Source organism: Calliphora vicina, chromosome 4 (assembly GCF_958450345.1).
Source record: "Calliphora vicina chromosome 4, idCalVici1.1, whole genome shotgun sequence".
Taxonomy (NCBI): Eukaryota; Metazoa; Arthropoda; class Insecta; order Diptera; family Calliphoridae; genus Calliphora; species Calliphora vicina.
In genome coordinates this window covers 94110710-94138373 of record NC_088783.1, presented here as the reverse complement: position 1 = coordinate 94138373, position 27664 = coordinate 94110710, and the positions used below count along the sequence as shown (strand labels likewise).

The 27664-nt window shown below is 36.6% G+C and overlaps 3 protein-coding genes across 3 annotated transcripts; 1 reads left to right on the top strand and 2 right to left on the bottom strand.

Annotated features, from left to right (window-relative positions):
* Nucleotides 1-4859: 4859 nt before the first annotated feature.
* LOC135958579 (uncharacterized) lies at nt 4860-11059 on the bottom strand. Its single transcript, XM_065509476.1, has 6 exons — nt 9244-11059; nt 8811-9138; nt 7745-8744; nt 7627-7661; nt 5408-5646; nt 4860-5350 (listed from the first exon to the last, which is right to left on the bottom strand). Exons 1-6 carry the CDS (start codon nt 11057-11059, stop codon nt 4860-4862), a joined length of 3909 nt encoding a protein of 1302 aa, XP_065365548.1.
* A 445-nt stretch (nt 11060-11504) lies between these two features.
* LOC135958578 (uncharacterized) lies at nt 11505-12357 on the top strand. Its single transcript, XM_065509475.1, has 2 exons — nt 11505-11521; nt 11583-12357. The coding sequence occupies exons 1-2, from the start codon at nt 11505-11507 to the stop codon at nt 12355-12357; spliced, it is 792 nt and encodes a 263-aa protein (XP_065365547.1).
* Nucleotides 12358-12994: 637 nt separating this feature from the next.
* On the bottom strand, nt 12995-14249 carry LOC135959129 (putative nuclease HARBI1). The gene is made up of 4 exons (XM_065510164.1): nt 14128-14249; nt 13633-14074; nt 13428-13572; nt 12995-13362 (listed from the first exon to the last, which is right to left on the bottom strand). Exons 1-4 carry the CDS (start codon nt 14247-14249, stop codon nt 12995-12997), a joined length of 1077 nt encoding a protein of 358 aa, XP_065366236.1.
* Nucleotides 14250-27664: the final 13415 nt, after the last annotated feature.

Below are 27664 nucleotides of genomic sequence, written 5' to 3'. Positions count from 1 at the left end.
ATTCCATATACGTATGGTTCGACCAAAAAAAGAGTTTTCCCAAATTAGTAGCAAATGGGTGCGATCTGTGTGATAGTCGTGTGTTCCGAATGAAAGTGCGCGTATTGGGTATAATATTATCTGTAAAATAAGGATAAGCTGCCCACATTACGACGATGTTCTAAAGTATCGATAAACCGTGTAACATTTTCATCACCTATAAGATCAACCGCCCTTCTTTGAACCCGGTCCAGCAGCTCTAGACTTGACCTTGCAGCTCCGGCCCATATGTGGGAATTATATTCCATTTTTGGACGAATGAAGCTTGTGTATATACGAAGAAGATCGGAAGGGAGAAATATGTCCGACACCGTCTCAAGAAACCCAAGCACCTAAAACTTTCCTTTGCAACATCGAATATATGACGATTCCAACGGACGTCACACTGTATTCTCGTACCTAGAATCAAAAGGTTATCTGAAACACCAACAGTTTGTTACCCATACGAAGAATTGATTCTGGTAAAATCTCGAGACGTTTATGTGTCAATAGGCAGCACTGAGTTTTGAGTGCGTTGAAATGAACTCGGTTCAATTCACCCCATCTGGAGATTGTTGTAAGGTCACGATTTATCGAGTCGTCCATATTCATTCTTGACAATTTAATCTCAAAAATAGTAGGTCTGTGATCGAATTAATATGAGTGACAGATATTACTGTCATCCGCGAAAGAATAAATGGGATTTGAAGTGATTGTTAGTAAATCGTTCATGAAAACTAAAAAAAGGGAAGGAGAAAGAACAGAACACTGGGGGACTCCAGAGTTCAATATGAATTTCTCGGAGCAAATACCATCTATTACTACCCTTATAGTACGACCACGAAGGAAACTAGAAATAAAACGAGAAAATTCCACCCCGACACCGAACTTTACTCTCTCCCATGCGGTGTATTGATTGACACCACTGTTCATAAACAAACGCCATTAGGTTGAACGACTACTACGTAAGCCATATTGTTTGTCATTTAGAAGTTTGTTCGATTCTAAATAATTGACTAAGTGATAGTTTAACATGCTCTCCATAACCTTCGAGAGCGCCGAACAAATTGCGATTGGGCGATAATTTTCGGGATTGGTGGGGTCACCTTTTTTGGGGATTGGCTGGACGTTGGCAACCTTCCAACAATTGGGGAAAATGCCAGATTGATATGAAAGGTAAAAAAGGTTCCTAAGTGGACGGGCCAGCGATGATGAACATTTTTTTAAAACAAGTGCTGGAATGTAATCGGGACCAGGGGATTTATTCACATTGAGTCCGGATAGAACTTTCTTAACTGCCCGAGTTCTGAAGAATATTTTAGGCATAATACAAGATACAGTGGGTATCACAGGCACCGATTGATTGCAGTCGGGAAGAGATGAATTTGTAGAGAAAATTTCAGCCAAAAGGTTTGCCTTTTCCTTAGCTTCATTTACAATACAGTCACCCGTACGAAGGGGAGGGATTGAAGCACCGGTGTTGTTCCGAATCCTCTTGACAAAGGACCAGAAACTTTTGTATATTTTGTTTAATACTTTTTTTATTGGATAAAAGACGAAATGTGCAAGATAGGATTTGATTTTAGACCTATGGTTTCTTGAGGAAACTTTCTTAGAATTTTCCGTAGATTGCGTTTCGGCTATACGATTTTTTTACTTTTTGATAGTCCATACAAATCGACCCAGCCTAATGCAGATGTATATATGAATTTGATATCAGAGATGTGCATGAATACAATTCAAATATTTATTATTTTGCAAAAATTAATACTGAGTTATCACTATACATAAACTAAACGAAAACTGTCATTGCATGATTCACTACATCAAGTGTTTTGTTACAAAATGCATGTAACAGCTTGTATATTCTGTAAACACTTACCATTTACAAAAGCAGCGTATCAATATGAGTATTTTGAATATACGCAGAGTTTTTTTTTAGTAAATATACGAGTATGTTTTAATTCATTTAAGAAGGAAGTTTCATGCATATTTAATTTTGTTATAATACGGAAAACACAATATTCAATATTTTTATTATTTCGGAGTTTATTGTATCAAAATAAGACGAAATTTATTTATGAATCATTTGAATACTTTGCATATGAATCAAAACACAGCAATAATTTTTGAGTTGTTATTGCTAAAGGTAGGATCACACGATTGCCGCAATGCGCCAATTATTGGTCTATTTTATACCACAATCGTGTGATTCCACAACTTATTGGCTCATATGCAGTGATGCCAGGAAATTTTTTCAGAAATCCCTACGCTTATGAAAAAATCACTTTTTTTCCCTACACCCACTTTTTGTTGTCCCTATATTTTCCCTACACTACTTTTTCCAATTTTTAACAGCTATGTTGTGTTCAACAAAAAAAGGCATAAGCGTATTTTGAAATTGGTCATATCATTGTTCTTTCCAGAACTTGTTTGTCAAAAGAATAATCCATTAATCGGGTTTTTGTTTTTGAAAGATTTTTTTGGTGCATTTGGGTGTTAGCACACAAGCTATCAAGCTCCAGCTATCACATTAACTTCTCGTCTCTCAACCAACTTGAGCTGTATTTTTTTATTTATTTCTTAAGTGTTTACTTCAAAAGAAATTTTATTATAGAATCTACTCTAGTAGTTGTCAAAAATTATCAGCGCAGCTAGTTCAAGGCGAATTCATACAAGGTGGTGGCAGTTCTACAGAAACAACAATTGGTCTTAACAAATGTCAAAAAATCTAAATGATAAATTAAACAAATAAGTACTTAAACTTAATATAGTGTAGATAATTGAATAGTGAGGGCTTTACTTATTTATGTAAACAATACATATTTTGTTAATAAGCTTTGAATATGTAGATATTTAAATATAAGAACAAGCTTTGACAGTTGTTAGAACCAAAAAGCGAAAAAAAAATTATCAGCTGTTTGACTGACTCCACCTTGTATAAATTCGCCTTGAGCTAGTTCTTTAAGGAAATGTCAAATACCGTAAAAAGGAGAATGAATCACTATATAGTTTGAAAGCGGTGATGATATTAAAGATGCCACAATAAAACTTGCTTCATATTATACTAGATTTACGAATTTCAAATTTTATGTTTTTTATACCCTTCAGCTTCGTGAGAAGGGTATATATAAGTTTGTCATTCCGTTTGTAATTTCTACATTTTTCATTTCCGACCCTATAAAGTATATATATTCTGGATCCTTATAGATAGCGGAGTCGATTAAGCCATGTCCGTCTGTCTGTCTGTCTGTCCGTCTGTCTGTCTGTCTGTCTGTTGAAATCAGTTTTCTGAAGACCCCAGATATCTTCGGGATCCACATCTTCAATAATTCTGTCAGACATGCTTTCGAGAATTTTGCTATTTAAAATCAGCAAAATCGGTCCACAAATGGCTGAGATATGATGAAAAAACCAAGACAACCTCGATTTTTTACCTATTTTTTTACCTATATCTGGATTACTAAGACATTAATATAGACAATATGGATATCTAATAATAGATATTTCAAAGACATTTGCAACGACGTATATAAGACCATAGTAAGTTGGACCTACAATGGGTCAAAATCGGGAAAAAATTTTTAACCCGAATTTTTTAAAAAAAAAAAAAAAATTGAAAAGACAAAAAAAAAAATTTTAAAATTTAAAAAAAAAAAATTTTAAAATTTAAAAAAAAAAAAAATTTTAAAATTTAAAAAAAAAAAATTTAAATAACAATCGAAAAATTTTTTTTTCCAAAAAATTAAAAAAACTGGAAAAAAAATTAAATTTTGATTAAATAAAAATTTTTAAAATTTTGAAGTATAATTTGGTGAAGGGTATATAAGATTCGGCACAGCCGAATATAGCACTCTTACTTGTTAATTTTATAATTGGAATATATATAGTTTTAAATTGCCATTGCAAAAATCGCTCATTTGTTGCAACAACGTCATAATTCAGGAAAAGTCGTTTCGAGAAAAACGGCTTTGAATGTTTTATGACATTTTAATATTTCTTAAATAAATTATGAACAGATCATGCGATTTCAGAAATAAAACCTGATTTAAATAGTAGATGTTAATAGCTTAACTTATTGTTAATGAACTAACAATAAGTGGTTCAAATCTTATATCTAATATTATTATTTAATTAGTCCAGCCAGTGCCGGACGAAAAAATGTTGTGTTCATGGTTGTTTTGGTTAAATTGGCATTCTTTCTTCTAGATTAGGTCTGCTTTGTCCCTCCTTCTTAATCGAGTGTGGCCACTATTATCTAATATGTTGCGGGCCAGCGGGTTTGGGTGAACTTCAAGTTTTTTTAAATATTTTTGTACATTTTTCGAGATTTCAGTTTTTACAATGACACAAACAATTTTAAATAATTTGCAGTAATGTGCGGTGCGTTTGTATATGTGCGTGCGTTTATTTCTATTAAAAAATTTATTAAATTAAATAAAAGAAATACAAATAATGTTCAACTACTTACCGCAGTGCTTTTCTCTTATGAACTGACTTTACTTAAAATATTATTTTGTTTTGGACCACTAGTTATTTATGTGTATAACACATTAAAATTAACGGTACCAACTTAACGAAACAAAAGCACTGCAGTGAGATCAATGTAAAAAGGAACAACAACTAATACATAATCTTCACTAACAAATAGGTATATAAGACAAATAAACAAAACATTAAGGCGGCTCACAGAACGCCATATAAATTCAAATAAATATTTTAAATGAAATACAAAATTATACAATGACAAATAATAAAATAATAAAGACAAATAATAAAATTTCAGCTCGTTTATGAGCCATTCGGCGACATCCCCACCCCGGTGGATCGGCTACGATTCACTACTCCAAATCAAGGACAGCAAGTTTGGAAACAGGTCGCTTTAGTATTCCTGTACTAGTACGTACATCAGCACGACGAATAACACCATCTCTACATTTAAACACCTCTTCCACTCTGCCTCGTTTGCAATCTCTACGGGACACGGCTGGATCGCAAATTAGAACCAAATCACCAATAGCAATAGGATTCGTACGTTGACACCATTTGGAGCGTCTAGTCAACGTGGGCAAATATTCCTTTATCCACCTGTTCCAGAAGTGATCACGTAGCTGACGGGAAATGCGCCACTGATTTTTTAGTACAACAGGCTGTTCGTCTTTTGCTCCGGCAGGAGTTTGTGTTGTATTAGGGCAACCCAACAAAAAATGATTAGGCGTTAGTGGTTCTTCATCTTCGTGGCTCAACGGCAAGTGTGTCAACGGACGGAAATTCACAATATTTTCCGCTTCAATCAGGAAACTTTGCAGTGTGTGTTCACGAGGGGCGGATTCTTTCAAAGTTTACTGCAACACACGCTTTACACATTGGACCATCCGTTCCCATATACCACCTTCTGCAGGATTATGTGGGCAATTAAACTGCCAGTCTATACCTTTAGATGTAAGTTCATCTTTAATTCGAGCCACATAAAATACTTCACTGAACTTCTTGGCAAATTTATCAGCACCAACAAAATTTGTACCATTATCGCTCCTCAGTCTTGTAGGCAGGCCACGTCGATTTATAAAATTGCGTATGGCAAGAATACACGCATCGGTTGACAAATCGAAAGCGACTTTCAAAAAGCTGAGGTATTAAATAATTACTTTCTCCAGTCTATAAGAGATTTAAGGCAAAAAATTGAACAATCTCCAGTAGATTATTGCAATTCTTTAAGAACATTAATACAATGTCATATCAGATGTCAATTCAGACACACAACATATGATGAGATGCAGATTCTTATTTCAAATTTAACACCGAGTAAAAGTGCTGGTCCTGATAACTTTTTGCCAAAAATACTTTTAAATAACAATGCCGACTTTACTCCTTATCTGGTAAATATCTTCAATAATATGATTAATTCAAGCATTTATCCAAATGTTTTAAAACTCCACAAAGTTACACCGATTCCAAAAGTGAAGGGTTCCTGTACCGCCGAAATGTTTAGACCAATTGCAGTGTTGTCAGTCATTGACAACGTGTTTGAAAGGATTTTGCATAATCAGATTTCAACCTATATGAGAAACAATAATTTCCTGAATGATTTTCAATATGGATTTAGAAAAGGCTGTGGCACAGAGGAAGCAGTAGTTAACGTTGTTAATTTTATTTGCAAAGGATTGGATGAAGGACATAGTGGTGTAGCAGGTTTATTTTTTGATTTAACTAAAGCTTTTGATCTTATAGATCATGAAATATTGATAAGAAAATTGAGGTATTATGGCATATGTGGCAATGAACTGTCTCTCTTGAAAAGTTATTTGACAAATCGCAAACAATTTGTACAAATTAATGGTCATAGGAGTGCATTTGATGATGTTGATCATGGCGTACCACAAGGCAGTGTATTGGGGCCGTTATTATTTACCATATACATAAATGACATAAAAAACCTAAATCTTTCTGGAAAACTTTTTATATATGCAGACGATATTTGTCTATTATACCCATACAGTCATGAAACATTGGCAAAGGCTTATATAGAACGTGATGCGGCATTAATTTCTGAATTTGTGAGGATAAACAAACTGTTTTTAAACGCAAGCAAAACTCGATTGCTTAGGTTTAAACCATATTCTAATCGAAATACCAATTTCAGTATATATGTGGATGGTAAAGAAATTTTGGAAAGCAGTTCTATAAAGTACTTAGGTATTCATCTGCAGAGTAATCTAGCTTGGAACCAGAACATTCAATATCTGAAGTCAACAGCAGCACAAGCCATCGGTTTGTTGTATAAATTCAAGAACAAATTCAGTCGAAACACAAAATTTTTAATATATAATTCGTTAATTCAGAGCCATTTTAACTATTTACTCATTTTATATGGATACAAAAACAGTTCCGATTTAAAATCATTACAACGTATACAAAACAAAGCTTTAAAAGTCGTATCAAACCTCCCCATCAGATATCCAACGGTTTCAATTTATAAAGATATATTTAAAACAGTGTTGCCAATTTACGGCAATTACAAAATGCAACTGATAATATATGTGTTTAAGTGTATGCACAACATTGGACATCACACTATACAATTTTCAATAAATCAACATACATTCAACACAAGGAATAACAGCAATTTATTAGTAGCCAGATGTAGACTTGAAACAACCAAACAACGAATAGAGTACATGGGTAGTCGTGAATTTAATAATTTGCCTCAAGATTTAAAATGTTTAAATATAATTTCAACCTTTAAAACTAAATTGAAACAATATATATTGCAACAGATAGAAGAACTTCTGATTTAGATAACTTGTATCACTCTTTTTTTATAATTATATAAAATGTAAGATGATTTAAATAATGCCAACTCGCTCCAACAATGCCTATTAGGCGCTGGAGCAACACAAATTGTAATGAATTATTTGAAAAAATAAATTTAATAATAAAAAAAAAAAAAAAAAAAATTAATGGCCCTTATGGTCAGGCAAGTAAATAAGGCCACCCAACGTTTTTCATGGCGACGACCAACGGTTACAATAACTGGACCAAAATAGTCCAATCCAGTGTAGGAAAATGGACGAATATATGGCGTCAATCTGTCTTTTGGCAAAAAACCCATAAGTGGTGGCACCGGCAATGTACGACGAAATCTGCAAATATAACAATTAGAAACACGTTTACGTAAAATTTTTCTAAGACGAGGAATCCAAAATGATCTTCGAATTTCACAAACTGTAGCTTCAAAGTTTAGATGTTTCATTTTTTCGTGTACATGGGCCACAAACAACTCGGTGACAGGATGAAGCGACGGTAATATAATCGGACGCCATATATCCAATGGTAACCAACTAGCTGCATCCACACGACCATAAACTCGAAGTAATGAATTTTCATCCATATATGGAGTCAGGGCATACAACTCACTACTTTTGGGCAAAGTACCTTCATTTTTAATCATTTCAATTTCAGGGCTAAAATGTTCTCGTTGGGCTTGACGGCAAAGACAAATGTCAGCACTTTTTAACTCTGCAGTAGTTAAACCATTTCCTTCTTCAGGACCAATCTTTTTTTGGTAACGATTTATAAAACGTAATACCCAGGCAATCGTACGTTTTAATTTCAAATATGATGAAAATCTATCGAATTCAAAAACAACAGGGGTATTTACCAGCAATGCAAATTTGGGACGAACTTCTTCAGTGTCTAGGCTACAAGTAGGTATTTCTTGCGTTTTTGGCCATTCATCTTCATATTCGTATAGAAATTTAGGTCCCGTAAACCAGCGGCAATCATCTGAAAAATTAACCTGGCTTTTCATTCTTGTAGTTTCTTTGGCAACATTAAGATTTGTTGGCAGCCATCTCCAATCTGCTGGGCTAGTAGAATCAAGAATCTCAGTAATTCTATGGGCAACAAAAGGTTTATATCTTCGACTTTCAGATCCAATCCAACTAACTACGGTGGTTGAATCACTCCAGCAAACGATTCTTGATACCTTAATGGAATGTTCCTTCAAAATTGTACCCATCAAACGAGTACCCAATACAGCAGCCTGAAGTTCGAGCCGAGGAATACTCATCACTTTCAGAGGAGCACATATAGTTTTTGCAGCTACAAAAGTCACTTCAATTTTGTTATCAGCATTTATAGACCTCCAGTATGACACGGCACCAAATGCATCTTCACTAGCGTCGACAAAAACATGTAGTTCAAGGCGAGAAGGAACATCTTTTCTAAAATAAAATCAAGGCACTTTAACATTGATGACATTTTGTAGCTCTTGGCGCCAATTAGTCCACATCTCGTTTAATTCTCCGGGCAATGCATCATCCCATCGTATATTGTGTCTCCAAACTTCACGCATCAGTAACTTTGCCGTTATCATATAGTAGCTCAGGAAACCAAGTCGATCAAAAACAGACATAACCACACTTAAAAGTTCGCGTTTTGTTGGACACCTCATACCTTCTATAACATCAGCATTCACATTGTGGAACTTCAAATTGAACCTGAAAGTATCATCTTTAAGTTGCCAATACATACCAAGTATCTTCTCTGATTGTAGCTGGTTGACATCGCTGGAAAAATTCACCGGACTTTCCACTGTACCTTTAAGAGCCACAATTACTTTAGAAGAGTTCGATGAAAAATTACGTAGTTCAAACCCAGCTGATTTATGAATGTCGCGCACTTGTTACGCAATCTCAATGGCCCTTGCTGGCGTCGGAAAACTATCCACAAAATCATCTACATAATGATGATCAACAATCGACTTCACTGCACGAGGATATTTATCACGATAGCTAAGGGCATTTGTTTCTTTGACATAATGGGCTACACAAGGCGAGCAAGCAGCACCAAAAGTCATGACGAGCATTTTATAAGAATCAGGTGGTTCTCTAGTGTCTTCACGCCAAAGAAATCTTTGAGAGCATCTATCTTCAGGAGCTACAATAACCTGGTGAAACATTTCTTTGATGTCTCCACACACTGCTACAGCACCAACTCGAAAATTAAATAAAACCGATGACAGCGGCTTATATTGCTGCGGGCCTTTTAGCAGTTTAGAATTTAGGGAAACACCTTCAACAGTTGCGGCAGCATCAAACACCAAACGAATTTTTCCTAGCTTATTAGGATTAATCACTCCAAAATGCGGTAGATACCAAGTCCTGGGGCACAAATCAGCAGCTTCAATAGGCGACAATTTACGTACATACCTCTTGGACAAATAATCCTTCATAATGGATTTGTAGGCAGCACCAAATTCAGGACTTCTATTCATCTTTCGCTCAATACCAACAAGTCTATTTAGAGCCATGGAGTAGCTATCAGGCAACACAACATCATCTTCACGCCACAAGAGCCGAGTTTGGAATCTACCATCAATCTTAATTGTAGTTTCGTTCATAATTTTCCGAGCCCGTAAGTCATCCTTTGATTCTATGACCGGCAATAATTTCACACCAAAATTCTCCGTTTCAAAATATTTTGCCACTAAGTCATAGAGTCTTTGCTCTGGCTGAACTGACAAAAGACACAAATTTTCACTATCTTGCTTACCCATCATTTTCCCAAATACGACCCACCCTAATGGGGTGTTAGCAGCATATGGACCATTTTCATCTAGAGACACAATTTCATCAGGAAGTCCCAGATGGCAATGATCCAATCCAATCAGAACTTTGGGAACAACATCATTATATAATTTAATGGGCAAACCAGGATGGCGACTTAAATCCATATTGAAGCTTTGGGCCGGCAATTTTAAATTTGAAACTCCATAAACGTTTCGCAAGGCATATTTTCTCTGCTTACCAATTCCACTTACGTGCATATCAACCACTGTTGCCGTTTCTTGCGATGCCTTACCAGCATACCAATTTAAATTCAATTGACTTTGATGCCCCTGAAGACCAAGTTTCTTCACCAAGGAGCTGTCCACCATAGTAACCGACGAACCTTCATCCAACCACGCATAGGTTTCAATTTTGTTACTGCGACCATAAAGCACAATTGGCACCACTCGGAACAACAACACACCTTTATCTGCAGCTTTAGTCACACAGCTAAGAACAGACTCATTTTCATTTGTGGAACCACTTGGAGCAGGCGACTCTGACGAAAGCTCATTTTTTCCACCATCATTAATCTTGACATCATGTAATAATTTGTTATGTTTTCTTAGACAACCATCTACGGGGCACGTCTTTCGATAACGGCAAAATCTACTCGAATGTCCACTACCCAGGCACGAAAAACATAACCTCATTTTTTTCACTTCACTCCAACGATTAGGCACACTTAACGAACCTAATTTTCTACAATCAAATATTTTATGATTTGCCTGGCACATAGGGCATTCTTGTTGTTTACGTTGACCATCAGCAGCATGAAGGACAACTTTTCTTTTTGGTTCATTATTTTGACGATTTCCACTTGTAGTTTGCACCATTCTTACCAAATCAGCAACATCTTTGAGCCATTTGCTAAAATCCAAAATAGTTGGGTATGGTTTTATTGTTGAGGCACAGCGGGCCCACTCCATTCGTTTACTCATTGGAAGCTTTCCGACCAATTTTTCCATTAATGTTGGATTAGCTAAATGCTGTTGTCCATTAGCAGTTTCCAAAAAGGCGGCACTTTAACAGCAAAGGGCACAAGTTTATCCACAGCACTTTCACTAATGGGCGAAATTTCTTTCACTTGTTGTAGCTGGCAACGAATAAGCATCTCTGGGGGACCATATTGAAAACACAATTGTTCCATAACCATACTCACATTCAGCCTTATTACGATTCTCGTATTCGAGCTCTAATTTGCTCGTTTTTACACTATGGTACTACGTTTCTCGAAAGCCATAAAAATACAACCCTGTTAACCATTCTTTTACAATTCTTTGAACTACGATTCTCGAAATCAAATGTCAAAAGTTTGAAAAATAGTCGTCCATTTTATTTCATTCGTCAAAAAAGAAAAGAAAATTTACAAGTATGAAAGCATCAAAGGAGTAAGTATTTTTGTTAATAATCTTTATGAAAACTATTTTTATGTAATGGAAATAATTTTAGATTGAAAATAACCACACGGAAGCAGTTTGAAAAAATGGTAGAGTTGCTTGAACAAAAACCTGAATTGGCGCAATCGTACCATAGTGGCTTACACAAAGTGGACACAAAGGCAGAATGGGTAGAAATATCGAAAAAACTAAACCCTTTAGGACCACCTTCTCGTACCGGGCCTGAATGGATGAAAGTGTGGGCCGACTATAAATGCAATTTAAAAAAAAAACTTCTTCATAACAAAACTGAATTTCTCGCAACGGGTGGAGGTTTAAACAACCAATATAATTTGACACCGGTAGAAGAAGCTGCTTCAGCTTTGTTGCAATTGAACAGTATTATTAGTCCCGATGGTGAGGAAAACGGTATAAGTTCTTCTAAAGAGACCGGAAATATTTCTTGTGTTGATGTTAATGAGAGCGATGAAATATTTGTTCCAAGTACGTCAAAAAATATTCGAAGAAAGGCAACAAAAAATGTTTCCGCCAAACAAGATATAATTGAACAACAGTTAAAGGTTCAAACAGACTTGTACAATGAGGTGAAAGATTCCTTAAAACAAATAGAAAGATATGCTCGCAAACAACATAAAATAAAGGAGGAAAGTCTAAGCATTTATAAAAGTGAGCTAAAAATAAAAAAAGAAAAGTTTGAATTGTACAAGAAAGAAGTTAAGAAAAATGATGATCACAGAAGATTAATGCTACAATTAAGAACTGATGAAATCGATATTAAAAAACGAAGAATTGAACTCGAGGAATACAAAAATCGTTTTAACCAGTAGGTTTACATTTTTTATTCATGTTTTCTTTTTACTAATTAAGTCCCCGTCCAGACTTGCAATTTTGTTGTTTGTTTTGCAATTCGCTCTTTTCAACATGATAATAATTTTAATATTACACTATTTTACCTCTTTTTATGTATGTAGATATTTAAACCATACGAAAAAATGTGATTTTAATTTTTAGTATAATGTACCCCCATATTCATAAACAGTTTTTAAATTTATCAAAAGTTTATAAAACAAAATTTGATTTATAAACCTTTGATAAATTTAAAAATTGTTTATGAATAAGGCCTTTAATGTTTAATAGATATTTGAATAATTATTCTAATACTACACAGAAAAACTCCCTGTAAAAAATGCATGATTTCCAGTCTAATACATTTTTGATAAATAGTTTCTCTTTAATATAATAATAATATCAAAAGTTGAGGACTTTTAATAAATTTCAAAAATTCAATTTGATTTGAAGGCATAAATTTTTTACATTAAGGGTGTTTTTCAAATGAAATGAATTGTGATTTTAGTTATATACATATACAGAACTTAATTACATACTTACATAAGTATGTACCTTGAATTGAAATTAATAAATTTTAAGTTTTTATAAATCAAAAGTGTATTTTTTATTTAAATATTAAAGATTCATTGATTGCATTATTTTCATTCTTATACTTGAAGCTGTTAAATCTTCAGTTGTTTCAATATTAAAACTTTCTCTAATATTATTTTCAATATTTATTTCTGGGAGATCCATTTTATAATAAATACAAATATTGTGTAAGGCTGCACAAACATTTGTAATTTTTGCTGCTACTTTTGGTGAGTAGTGTAACTGTCTTGCTCCTAATATGCAGCGAAACCTATTTTTAAGAACGCCTATTGTGCGCTCTACAACATTTCTGGTTTGAGAATGTATATGGTTAAATCGGCTCTCGGGAGTACCCTCTGCTGCTGATCTAAACGGTGTAATTAAGAATGGCTCAAGCGGATAGCCTGCATCACCTTGCAAAAAAAGTATGCATACATTTTTAGTTTCAAATTATTTTCCTTAATTATACTGGTCTCACCTAATATCCATGTGTTTTTATCGCCATTATTATGATTGGTTTTTAAAAATTGCTTTAATTCACTTGCATTCCATATCAACGAATCGTGAGCTGATCCTGGATAGTGAGATGCTATATATCTGATTTGCAGCTTATGATCACAAACCTGTAAAAAATTTCGTAAATATAATTATTTTAAATAATTTAAATTAGATTTTATACGCACAATGGTTGCATTTAAACTGAAAAAACCTTTTCTGTTGTAGTACTTAAAACGTTCCATAGTTTTTGGTGCTAAAATTTTAATGTGTGTGCCATCGATGCATCCTATGACACCCGGAAAACCAGTTTTGTTATAAAAATGTTCCTTAATTTCAAACTTTTCATTTTCACTCATCTTAAAAGAAATCCAGCTCTTGCATAATTCGCTATTCATTGCATTTATACACTCTTTAAATACTTTGCTGACAGAGGACTGGGAAAGACCTACATTGTAGTCATTACCAGCTCCTTTCTGGTAACTTCCTTCCGCAAGTATGCGCATTGTTGCTGCCAGTTTCAGTATATTTGGCACTGCCGAAGTTCTTTTTGATTCTTTCAATTTAGGCTCAATCATGTCCAAAACGTATTTAAAAGCCGATTTGTTCAATCGAAAATAGCTGACGAATCTAAAAAGGAATATTATTAAACTTTTAATTTTTCTTTAGATACCTCTACTTACTTTGAATTTGGCATTGAAAATATATTTGATGAATTTCTTATTTCTCTTCGCAAAGTATTCATCTCTGCCACTGTATACTCATCTTCATCATCAGAGGATGAAAATAAGGCACAACTCAACATTTTTAAATAACAATGATGGAAAATATCACAAAAAATTAATTTAACTTTTTTTAATTTTTGTTGCGCCAATATCTTTTTTTATTATTTTTGACGTTTCACAACATTCTGATTCATAATATTTAACTATTTTTAAAATTTTGTGTCACTCTCATCTTTTTGTTCTGTTACAAATTTCTTGCAGTCGAAAATTTTACGTAGTACCACACAAAAAAAAAATCGAGAACCAATACGACTATAGTCGAAGCACATTTTCGAGAACCGTAATAAGGCTGATTATCTGCATGGATCAGCAACGACTTCACACATTCACGGGCATCACCCTTCAAAGCTTTTTGGAGCCTTAAACAATTTTCAAAATTATTATAATTATAAACAGCTGTCGATTGATTAAAAGCCGTTGAGAACATGGGCCAATCTTCAGGCGAGCCACTAAAATCCGGTAAATCATAAATTTTTCGATGCATCAATAACGAACCACCATTTTGAGACAATCGGAAATTTGGCGGCAACGGTTGACTTCCACACAAATTCGAAAAATTATTTTCATTGCAGCTTACCGAAGAAAATGGCGTACGACGTTCAGTGCAGTCAACGTTGGCTGAGGCAGAATTGTCAACGTTGACTTCGCTGGTACCCGTTACTGGCGGCGCCATATTGGATGGCTGTGGCATGGCGGCTGAAGAACTCGGCGTCGAATTAGCGTTTGTGGCAATTGACAACGCTCGCTGGGCATTTAACAACTGGGCCTGAAGAATGTTGATCTGACTTTGAAGGCTGGCTCATTGTTGACTGTAATCGCTGGCTTTTTATTGCTAGGGAGCGATGCATTATGAACCACAAATAATCACAAGCGTTTCTCAAAGAGCACACAAAATCTCACAAAAATCACAGCAAATAAGCACCAAAATGTTTTAAATATATTTTTATTTGTTCCGGCTGAAAGGGAACCACTTTAAAATATTTCAGATTTAATTTTATTTGTTCCGGCAGACAAGGAACCACTTTAAATAATTTTAAAAAATTTATTTTATGTTCCGGCAGGCAAGGAACCACTTTTGGAAATCTTCAAACAATTATTTTATGTTCCGGCAGGCAAGGAACCACTTTATTTATTTCCAAATTAATTTGTATTTGTTCCGGCAGACAAGGAACCACTTCGCACAAAAATCTGCAAACTTTGTTTTATTCCGGCAGGCAAGGAACCACAAAAATTTAGCAAATATCAGCTCAAAAAGTGCGAAATAAAATTTGTTATCGCTGGCTGCGATGGTCGTCCATAAGGGGCGAATTTAACAACACCAAAAAAGACACAAACATTTTTAAATAATTTGCAGTAATGTGCGGTGCGTTTGTATATGTGCGTGCGTTTATTTCTATTAAAAAATTTATTAAATTAAATAAAAGAAATACAAATAATGTTCAACTACTTACCGCAGTGCTTTTCCCTTATGAACTGACTTTACTTAAAATATTATTTTGTTTTGGACCACTAGTTATTTATGTGTATAACACATTAAAATTAACGGTACCAACTTAACGAAACAAAAGCACTGCAGTGAGATCAATGTAAAAAGGAACAACAACTAATACATAATCTTCACTAACAAATAGGTATATAAGACAAATAAACAAAACATTAAGGCGGCTCACAGGACGACATATAAATTCAAATAAATATTTTAAATGAAATACAAAATTATACAATGACAAATAATAAAGACAAATAATAAAAACAAATAATAAAATTTCAGCTCGCTTATGAGCCATTTGGCGACAGGGCACGTTTAGATCTTTGTGTATATTCGCGTTTTTGATATACCAGGGGTCACAGTTGCCCCCATTCTTAGAAACTTGTTTTGGCGTCTTTGGATCTTTTCTACATTTGACGCTGAGGCCGTGCCCCATAACTGTTATAAAGTAGAAGTTTACAATCTTAACTAAGCGTGGAGTTTCTGCCAATAAGCCAATTAATTTGAATTGATTTCAATTTCATTTGAGTCAACTTTGCATCTATATGACTTTTCCATGTAAGGCGACGATCGAGGTGTACTCCGAGGTATTTCACTTCCGATTGTTGAATTATTGTTTGGTTATTGATATGAATAGGGGGGCATGATTCTCTACGCAATGTAAATGTAATGTGTGTACATTTTTGCTCGTTGACTTTAATTTTCCATTGTTTTAACCATTTTTCTAATTCAAATATGTGGTTTTGTAAGTAACGAGACGCTTCTTGAGGGTTTTCATGAATGCTTAGAATAGATGTATGAGTGCGATTGTTAGTTGGCATATCAGACGAATACATCAAATATAAAAAAGGTCCCAGGATACTGCCTTGGGGGACTCCAGCTTCAATGGGTTGTGCAGTACTTAAAAAGTTTCCCTCTTTAACCTTAAATGTTCGACCAGTTAAATAGCTTTCCAACAGCTTATGTGTGTTTGCCGGTAGGTTAGGTTACGTGGGTTGCTCGCAAGTTAGCGAGTTCACTCGGAGGCCTTGCGGCCCATTGTGGTACCCTTAGAAGTACTATTCCATTATGCTGAAAATGTTATACATAAAGTGAGAATAGTTTCCCTCCCTAGTTTCGTCTATTATGTGATTTCTGTGGTCCCTATGGGAACCAGCCGGTACTTCTAATAAACCCAATCATATTCACTAGTGACACATCTCTGAGACAGTCCAGATCATGGAAAAGAGCTCTACCAAGATGTAGTAGTCTATGCTCTTGTAAGGCTGGGCATTCACATATAAGGTGCTGTACCGATTCCTCCTCCTCTTCATCTAAACAACTTCTACAATAGCCATAACGTGGGTAACCCATACGTTCCGACATATGTCCAATCATGCAGTGCCCAGTAATTATACCCGTGAGAAGTCTAATCGAATTCCTACTAAGAGACAAAAGAGTCCTAGTTCTATCCTCTGTCAGATTGGGCCAGAGCATTCTGGATATTCTACAAGTGATGATATTTGACCACCTGAGTTCCGTCTCGCTTAAAGCCCATTCATCTATCAATTTTGATACTGTCACCAAGGGAGTGTGAATATCCCTTTGCGCAAGAGATACGTCCAGGGACGACCCGTTGGTTGCGCACTCATCAGATACTTCATTTCCCCGGATGCCCGCATGTCCTGGAACCCATATCAACTCCACGTGATGTTGTGTCAGTTGTGCCAGTGATTTGATACAATTGAGAAGACATTTCGACCTAATCACGTTGGAGTTAAGAGCCCTGATTGATGCCAGGCTGTCCAAGTAGATATGTATGGTCGAATTTTCGAGATTCAGTTCCCGGATTCTTCTCGCGGCTGTATCAATAGCATAAATCTCTGCCTGGAAAACCGTGCAGGTATCGGGTAATCGAAGAGACATCAAAAGGTCCAGCTCATCTGAGAAGATTCCCGAGCCCGTGCCTCTTTCTGTCTTTGAACCATCAGTATAGATTGAGATCACGTCATCTCTTAGGACAGAGTTCGCGGTCCAATCATCCCTTGTCGGTATTCTGATCCTAAATGTTCTATCAAAATTCGGTGTGGGTATTATATAATCCGTTTCCCGCCCTATGATTGACCTGCCTATCTTTTGTAGGATGGTGCCATGACCAATACGATCATGCTTCAGTCCGCTCGACTGTTTGAGTCGTAGAGCAGACTTAGCAGAAATGCATTTGATATATATATCAAGGGGAGTTATATTTAGCATCGTCTCTAGACTGGCCTGAGGTATGGAATTCATAGAGCCAGTAATTGCAAGACATGCTAATCTTTGTACCTTGTTTAGAATAGAGAGGTGAGTCTTAGTGTCCACCACTCTCCACCAAACAAGAGCCCCATAGGTCAAAATAGGTCTTATGGCCGCGGTGTACATCCAGTGTACAATGTATGGTTTAAGACCCCATCTCTTCCCAAAGGTTTTCTTGCATATATAGAAGGCACATAATGCCTTCTTCATTCGACTCTCAGCATTACGCTTCCACGAGAGCTTAGAGTCCAAAATTACGCCAAGATATTTGGCTTCGCTTGAAATCTTCAGAAAAGTACCATCCAGTCGTGGAGGTTTAAATTCTGGAGTTTTATATCTCCTGGTGAAAAGAACCAGTTCGGTCTTGGCAGGGTTAACACCCAAACCGTTTTCCTTGGCCCATGATAGCAGAACGCTGAGCGCTGATTCCATGAGTTCACTTATTGTGGGAAGAAACTTCCCTTGAATAAGAAGCACAACGTCGTCAGCATATGCGACTACTTTGGTACCTATCCTACTGAGCCTGAAAAGGATTTTATTTACGACAAGATTCCACAGAAGTGGAGAGATGACCCCACCTTGTGGTGTGCCTCTTGTCACAACTTTCCTTGTCCTACCAATACCCATATTAGAGTTAATGGCCCTGCTCCTAAGCATATTTTCTGTCCAATTCCTTATCCGCTGATCAACACATAAGTCACCCAGTGCATCAACTATTGCGGATATGTTCACATTATTAAACACACCCTCTATATCCAAGAAAGATGCCATAACATATTCCTTCTTGTCAAGTGTCCCCTCTATAGTTCCGACAACGTCATGCAAGGCTGTCTCCACCGACCTGCCTTTAAGGTATGCGTGCTGTGCCCTACAGAAATTATCAGGGGAGAGGATGTTCCTGACGTGGATATCGACCAATCTTTCCAGTGTTTTCAATAAAAACGATGACAGACTGATCGGTCTATAGTCCTTTGCGGTACTGTGGTTTACCTTTCCCGCCTTGGGGATAAATACCACTGTAACCTCTCTCCATTCTTTAGGTATGTATCCTGCTTCCAGGCAGTACCTAAATATCATTATAAGCCATGGCATGATGGTTGAAATCGATTTTTGGAGTAACGCTGGGAATATGCCATCTGGCCCTGGTGATTTATAGGGCTTAAAAGATGACACCGCCCACGAGATTTACTCCACGCTAACAATGGATCTAACTAATTCACTTATGTGGATTTGAGAAGCTGCAAGATGCTCCGAAGCGGATACCTCATTTTCATCATCCCTGCAACCCGGAAAGTGTGTCTCCATTAGCAGTTCCAAAGTTTCGATACTACTTTCAGTAAAGTTACCATCCGGTTTCATCAGGAATCCAGGCGTACCAGGATCCTTGGATAGTACCTTTCGTAGACGCGATGCCTCCGTGCTATTCTCCAGTTCCCCACAGAAACGCTCCCAAGATTCCCTCTTTGCCCGTCTGGTTTCCCTCTTGAAAGTGTTGAAGCTTTGACGATAATCGTCCCAGCTTAACAAGTCTTGGTTCCTCTTCGCCTTATTAAAAAGTTTTCTACATTCCTTTCTTAGCTGCATTAGTCTAGGATTCCACCATGGTTGCCGGAATTTCCTAGGTCCCTGCCGCTCCCTTCACGAAGCATAGTAGGCTTCCCTTAATGACCTGGATAGAAAATCCACCGAGTCGTCCAAGTCCCGTGTACCATTTAATCTATCCATTGCTGGATGTGGTATGGTGTCACTAAGATTACAGAAATTGACCCAGTCGGTTTTCCTAGGATTTCTAAAGGGTTTTTCCCTATCCAGTGTAAGCTGTATCGTAAACACTATCCTGTGGTGATCGGAGAATGAGCACTCGAGTGAAACTCTCCAATCAAGAATTCTAACTGAGTCAGTGTTCCCTACCAAAGTAATATCAATGACCTGCTCCCTGATCCTATTGAAGAACGTTGGTATATTACCCCTATTGCAAACACTTAGGTTAGTAGATAGAAGGTATTGAAGTAAACACTCACCCCTGTCATTTATATCCGAGCTACCCCACAGAGTATGATGGGCATTAGCATCACATCCTATGATGAGATCATGGCCCCTTGTGTTACACCAGTCTACAAGTGTGCGTACGGCACGTGAGGGCGGATTAGCTTCGTCGTATGGTAGGTACGCAGATGATATGATTAGGGTTGGTAACCCTTGTCGCTATAGTGCAACTACCGTTAAATCACCAGAACTGTAATTAGATAGAAGGAAAACCTTAATGTCTTTCCTGACCAAAATACAGCTCCTTACTTTACCTTCAGGGTTCGGAGAAAGGAGCACATTGTTTCGTGACCGGACGCCTCGAACTTTACTGGCTACAAGCCAGGGTTCTTGGATTAAGGCCACGTGGATAGCTTCCTTCTCCATGAAGCGCAGCAAATCGTCCGATGCTGCTTCGGAGTGGTGCAGATTAATCTGTACCACTCTCAGGCCGCTTGGGTTCATCATTGCGCTTCACCGCGGCCAAGATCAACCGGAGTTGGTTTAGCCCGTACTTGATGACGCCTTGCGAAGAACGCAGGAGTCGGAGGGATTCTGAACCAATTTTGATCCAGAGATCCTTGCCTTCTCCTTTGTCCCTAGAGCGTCCTCGTTCAATCATCCAGTCCTCTGTACCAAGTTCCTTGTTCTGACGCTTTATAAGTGTTAGCGTGGCTTCGTCCTCCAAAAGGGGAGGAGGGACCCACACTCACCGTCGTACGAAAAGATACTTGATCCAGTGGGACGATTTCGATTCTTGCGTTGGGCCAGAGTTCGCCAACTCCTCGGATACAGTTACTGAGAAAGCCTAGAGCCTTCTCGTTACCGCAAGATCTTCTCCTCCAGAAGCAGCCATCTGTCCGTAGTCATTTTCCCATCAGGTTGACTACGATCTATGATGGCTATTTGTAGCTCAGGTGCTGATGTTAAGCTAGTTGATGGTTTCAGCCGCTTACCCTCAGACACCTGCGTTTCACCTGACCTTTGCCGCTTAATACTAGGCCTGCTTGCTGTACCTTTGGAAGCCGTCGCGGTTCCTCGAGTAGAGGAGATTGCGGACAGCACCTTGGGTGTTGTGCTAGCAGACTTCGTCGTGCCGCATTGGTCATCACCTCTCTTTGGCCCCGACGTGGCCCTCTTTGATGTAGATGGGCGTACGTCAAGATCCTCCGAGACGGTGATCGTGTTCGGTCCAGTGCTGGCATGGGGCACATGTTTAGATGTGATCACCTGCCTGCTCTGGTTTGGTTCGGTCGTAGTCTAGGCAGGCCTTACCTCCACAACAATAGTATTTAGCATGGCCTCATACTTCTGTATGTGGTAGGTATGTTTACGCCGCAAACGCTTTTCCCTGGTGGTCAAAGACGCGGGATCTCGCGAGTCCAACGTCCTGACATACCGGAGAGAGCGTTTGTAGCCCGCCAACCTTTTCCGTTCGTCCTGTTCTGAGTCCTGTTTCCTGTTTTTCTGTTCTGTGTCTCCCTTTGCAGGGTCATGGGCCTCCGGATGTACGTCTTCATTCGCTTTTAGCGGCTCGGAGGACACCATGAGTAAGTCCTCCTCATCAGTCGCTGTCGTCCAAAGTCACTCTTTCCTGTCTAGTCAAAAAACTATTCGTTTTATTTACCCCAGTAGCATCACCGACTACCAGACCCGGGGTATTCGTCTGGTTCGTCGCAGTCACAGTAGCTCCAGTGGCACTCAGACCTGTGGCTTCCGCCTGAGTACTCACGTTACCCTTGGAGATTTTAGCACCCTCGACCAATGACATAGGGCCGTCGTTTGAAAATGACATTTCATGGGGGGGGTTTTTGGCAGTTTATACCTCTACCATAGGTAAGAAAAAGACACTGCCGCTCCACTGGAGTCAGACGCAGACCAGGATGCCGCTCAATGGGAGACAGACGCATCCTGGATTTGAGTTTTTACCAAAAACATTCGGACTGACAGAACCAGATTGTAATTTCCAGCCGCCTTTAACATAGGGAACAGACGCTAGAAGGTACGGTTATGTTGCCTAGGTAACCCAAACCACAGTCCCGGACCGACATCAGAAAATGCAGACAGAGGAAATTGGTAGCCGCCCTAACTAAGGGAACAGGCGCTACCAAGTTGAGGTCGTGATCGCTAGGCGACCGAAGATGGTCATTTACCCCACAGCCGCTCTTAACATAGAGGACAGATGCTGTGAGGTATGGGGAGGGTAGTTCTTAGATCACATCCTTAGGATGCTTAAGCCCCTGCACCGTGCCCGAAGACTCAAGGTGACTACCCGCAGCAGGGGTGTGTTTGCCGGTAAATTTTGAATCAATTTGTATATTAATTCAGCATGCCATACATTATCAAACGCTTGAGAGATGTCGATGAAGAGTGCAGAACAGTATTTCTTTTCTTCAAACGCTTTTCTCACCATATTTACAAGTCTATGGGTTTGTTCGATAGTACTGTGTTTTCTTCTAAATCCAAATTGATGATTCGGAATACAATTGTTTTCAGTTAACATCGGGTACAACTTGTTCATAAGTATCTTCTCAAATAACTTTGATATATTAGACAATAGGCTGATGGGTCTGTATGATTCTACTTTTGTGTGATCTTTTCCCGGCTTGGGTATCATGGTAACCAGTGAAACCTTCCATTCTGGAGGATAATATTCAAGTCGTAATATAGCATTAAAAATAAGAAGAATTATTTTTATTGCTATCCGGGGTAGCTCCATAAGCATCTTGTTGCTGATCTTGTCCATACCAGGCGCTTTCTTGGGATTTAAATCAACAATAGCATTTTCGATCTCTCGAATCTCAAAACGTAGGGGTACGGCTGCTCCAAAATGGGGTGCAACAGGTGGCAACTCAATTGCTTCGTTTGATGTGTTCGGTGTAAATACTTCTTTTAAATGATTAACAAACAGATTCCCTTTTTCAGTATCATTTCTTGCCAAACCGCCACTTGAATTTCGCAAGGGGGACTTACATATAACGGGTCTTTTAAGACTTTTTGTTGCTCGCCATAATGAGTAATCCGATTGCGGGGTTGCGTCCAGGCTTTCTAAATATTTATTCAATGATTCCTTTTTTCGAAATTCCAAGAGCTTTTTAAGTCTTTTTATACAATCTTTAAGCTTCGATTTTAGTTGGGGGGATCTGTGCAATTGCCACTCTCTTCGAAATCTTCTTTTTTCATTTAAGAGCCGTTCGACATCTGCAGAATTAATTCTATTATATCTGAATTGTCGGGGGGTTCGGGTAGCATGTTGAGCAGCCAGTTTGAGATTTTTATCGAAATTGATAAGATAGTGATCGATGTTTTCTGGTGTTCTTAGCGGTATGTTTTCGGAGCAATGTGTACTGAGGTATTTTTTTATATTTGAGCCAATTTATTCTTGTGCCTGCCATCGCTAAATTACCAGTCGGGGATACAATTTCTAGGGGGCTCAATAAAGTAATAATAGTGGGTGAGTGATCTGAAGATAGTTCCAGCGAGGATTCAATTTGAATCATTTCTCTAGGGATATTTTTCATCACGCTAAAATCAATAACATCCGGTATTTTTCGTGGGTCAGTAGGCTAGTAAGTAGGTTGGCAGCTCGAAAGCACATGCAAACCCATTTTAGAAATTGAGTCGAACAAAACACGACCTTTAGGGGTAATCAGTCGTGATCCCCAGGATGTGTGCTTACCATTATAATCGCCAGCAGCCAGGAAACGGGGGCCTAGTGATTTAAAAAATCTATTATATTGACTTTCTGTAATTGAGAATCTTGGGGGTGAGTATATCGATGAAATCACTAAGTTTCGATGAAAATCTTCAAGACAGATTGTTGTAGCTTGAATATAATCTTAGCAAAAATCACACATTAAGTAGTGTTTTATTCGAGCTTTTATTAAAATTACCGAGCCTCCGCATGCTCTACCTCTGGGATCTTTGGTGTCATATATTACATATCCATTTATTCGCAAGGAACTTCTGGACGTCAAATGAGTTTCAGAAACCAGCATTACATCAATTTGTTGGTTTCTTAAAAAATATTCGAGTTCGTTTTTGTGTTGGCGTATGCCGTTTGCAGACCAAAAACATATTCTTAGGCAGTTCATGGTCTGTTAAGAACAGCCTGCAATAACATTGATTGCATCTTAAGCATTTCTTGCATCATGTTACTCATTGAGTTTGTAAAGTTATTTACCGATTGCACAAGAGTTTCTATTGTAGATTCTAGTCGGGTAAAATTGAAAATTGGCGTTTGCTCTCTTACCTCTGGGTTCATATTTTCGTTTTGGAGTTAACGGACTTGCGGCTGAGTTTGGTTGTTTCTAAGTACATTTGCATATGTTACTTTGTTGTCATATGTCTGTAGTTCAAATTGATGTTATTTAATGGCTGAGCGGGGAAAATCTTTGGTTTCTGGCTTTGTGATTTTTTAACAATTGAGTAGACAGGACAACCCCTGTAGTTTGCTGTGTGGTTACCTCCGCAATCTGTATATAACCCTAATTTTTACTTGTCAAATATACGAGAAAACATGAATTTTAATTTTGACATTTACAACAATCAAACACTCACATACAAAAAAAATTACTTTTTTCAAAACTTATCAAACTATATGAAAGACTAAAGAACGGCGCATATTTTGTATTACTCTGTTCAAAACACCCGGATTTTCCAGAGATAGTTATATAGTTTCCTATATACAGGCTTTCAAGGTCAGTGATTTGATGTAAATAAAAGATTATTTATATCATTTTCAATATAATCCGACGTTTCGTTGGTATTATTTCCAACTTCTTCAGGGATTGAATTTTATTTTAATCTGGCAACATTATAAATATACAAAAGGAAAAATTCTGATCAATAACAACCAGTGTTGCCAGGCAAAGTCTACCTCATGGCCCCAATCTGAAAGTCGATGTCCCCTAAAAAATCCCCATTTTCACTATGTTGAGTTTAACAAACAAAAGTTGCAATGTGGCATAATTACATACGACAAGCATTTTTACATCTATTTACCTCATTGTCAGTTTTCAAAAAGTTGATTCATCGATTTTGGAACAAGTTCTTTGGAAGATGTCATTTACTTTGAAACCTTCCAAAGAATTCTTGATGTTTATCCGATTTTTGTATGAATTAGTTTTTATAACTCCTTGAGAAATCAAGAGCTTTATAATATTCGATTTTTTATTCCAGGAAAAGAAAGTATATTTTGTAAAAAATGGACAAAATAAGCCCTAATTTCACCGCATCGGAAGTGGAATCCATTTAAGTATTATTTAAAAACTCATTGTCGTATTAAAATAGAACTTAAAGAAAACACTCTGCTACAAAATAAAACTTTTTGTCAGAACTTGAAAAGCGACCTAATGGGAATTGTAGGCCTAGGTGAGGGAATACTAAAACCGTTTTCAAAGTTTTTGAAACACCCTCAAAATTTTGAGTTATTTTGAAAAAAATATTTTATGTAGTACTTTAGTACCTCTAACACATTTTTAGACCGATTTAAAAATTTTCAAAATTGTTCAAAGAATTAAGCTTTCATAAAATGAAATGATGTATGTTTTTATAAAAAGTTTGCATATTTTTTTCGTCGTTTTTCAAATTCAACAAAGTTATTTTAATTTTTTTCTATGAAAACCTATTTTTTTACACAGTGTTTTAAAGACAATAGAATATATAGAAATAAACATAACTTGTCGAAATCGGTTTATATTTGCAAAAGTTATTAAACTTTTTCGAAAAAAGTTCCAACAAATACCATGTAAATTAAAAACTGTACCACCATAGTGGGAAGGGTATATTGAGTTAGAGCTGATGTTTGCAAAGTGCAAAAATATTGTCCCAACACCCACCTTAAAGTATACCAATCTGTTCTGGATCACTTTCTGAGTCGATTTTGCGATGTTTGTCCGTCCATGTAAACCTTGTAATCAAACTACAGGTCGCAATTTCAAAGATAATTTGGTACAAGCTCTTGTATTGCCGCAAGGACGAAGCCTATTGAATTTGATTAGAATTGGTACATCATTTCTCATAGCCCCATAAAATTGCCATATCTGATAATAAATAATAAATATCTTACTTATATAGATATAAAAACCAAATTCAGCAAAAATAAGCTTTATATATGCCGAACTCGCCTCACCAAATTTCCCATATAATGCCCACTTCCGAAAATCATTTTAATGAGCATAGATTTCTTAAAAATGTTTTAAATTCAAATAAAATTCAACACAAATAGTTTTCATATATACAGAAGACATGTTAAGAACAAAATTTTCTTTATACATTGCAATGATAGCTTATAAAAATGTATATCAATACATTGGTATAAGCTTTCATATCAAAATAAGTATTGAAAATCTACTAAAATCAAATTTTGCTTTTTTAGATATTCTTAACAAAAACAATACTTATAACTTACAAATGTATCAAAAGATACACGATGTTTTAAAACGTAATCAGTTTTCTTTCCAAACCCGTTGAAAAATATAAAGACGGACAAAAACTGACTAAAGCTGGCCACACACGGAATGATTTGTTCGCCTGATTTGTGATTGAAAATTTTCAATTACTTGTGATTTTGTTCGCGCACAGCCCCATTAACAAGTAACAAGATGCGAACACGAACAAACACGTGTGTGGCCAGCTTAAGTTACAGGTCGACGATAAGTTGATGAACATCACTGAAAACTTTTTTTTACAATAACTTCTGAATTTGAGGGTGTTTCTGAATTTTTTTTACATTTTTTTCACTTCCGTACAGTGTAATTAATATTTAAATACGAAGTCAAAAATTTGCTCTTAGAGAATGATTGAGCTTTCTGTGTTTAGCAAGAATTTAAAACAATTTAATATCTGTCAACTTTTGATGAAATCCTTTTTTAATTTTTTTGTTATCAAAATAGTGTCCTGGAAACGAAAAATCTAAAATTTTTTCATCAAATTCTGAAGAAATGAAAGAAATAAAATATGATTATTTATAATGAGAATAAGCTCTATAAAATTAAAATACACAATAGAGGTATTCACAATGTAGAGTACTTGGGCTTGCAATGTAGTAAATGAGCACAATATCAAAAAACTAAACAGAATACATTAGAAATTGAAATGTTTGTCAATAAATAGCTCTTCTGATTTATTACTAGGCCAAGTACTCTACATTATGAATACTGCTAATATCTAAAAATGTAAAATCACCAAAAATGGATGTAAATCTCCAAATCTTTTTAAAATCCCCAAATCCCTCCCCACGAAATCTGTCCCCAAAAAAATCTTGAAATTCCCAAATTGGGGACAAATCCCCACATCTGGCTACACTGATAACAACAATAATTATAATCTACATATTCAACAAATTTACTTACATATAATCTTTTTTGTCAAGTTTACATCATTTATAAAATATATCACAGTTTTTTGTATAAGTGGACAACACAACACAAAACTTAAAAATATTAAAATAAATGTATGCAAAAATAAATAAAATATCACAGTAAATTTGTCTTATTCGATCACAGTTGTTGTTATTACTAAAATATTGCAATGGTGTAGTTTGCATTTGTATTATCTTTATTCTCTTTTGTATTTATTGCACTTTCTGATTTTTGCTGTATTCTCAAGCTCTCCAACGTATATCTCTTATTTTCCCTTTTTTCC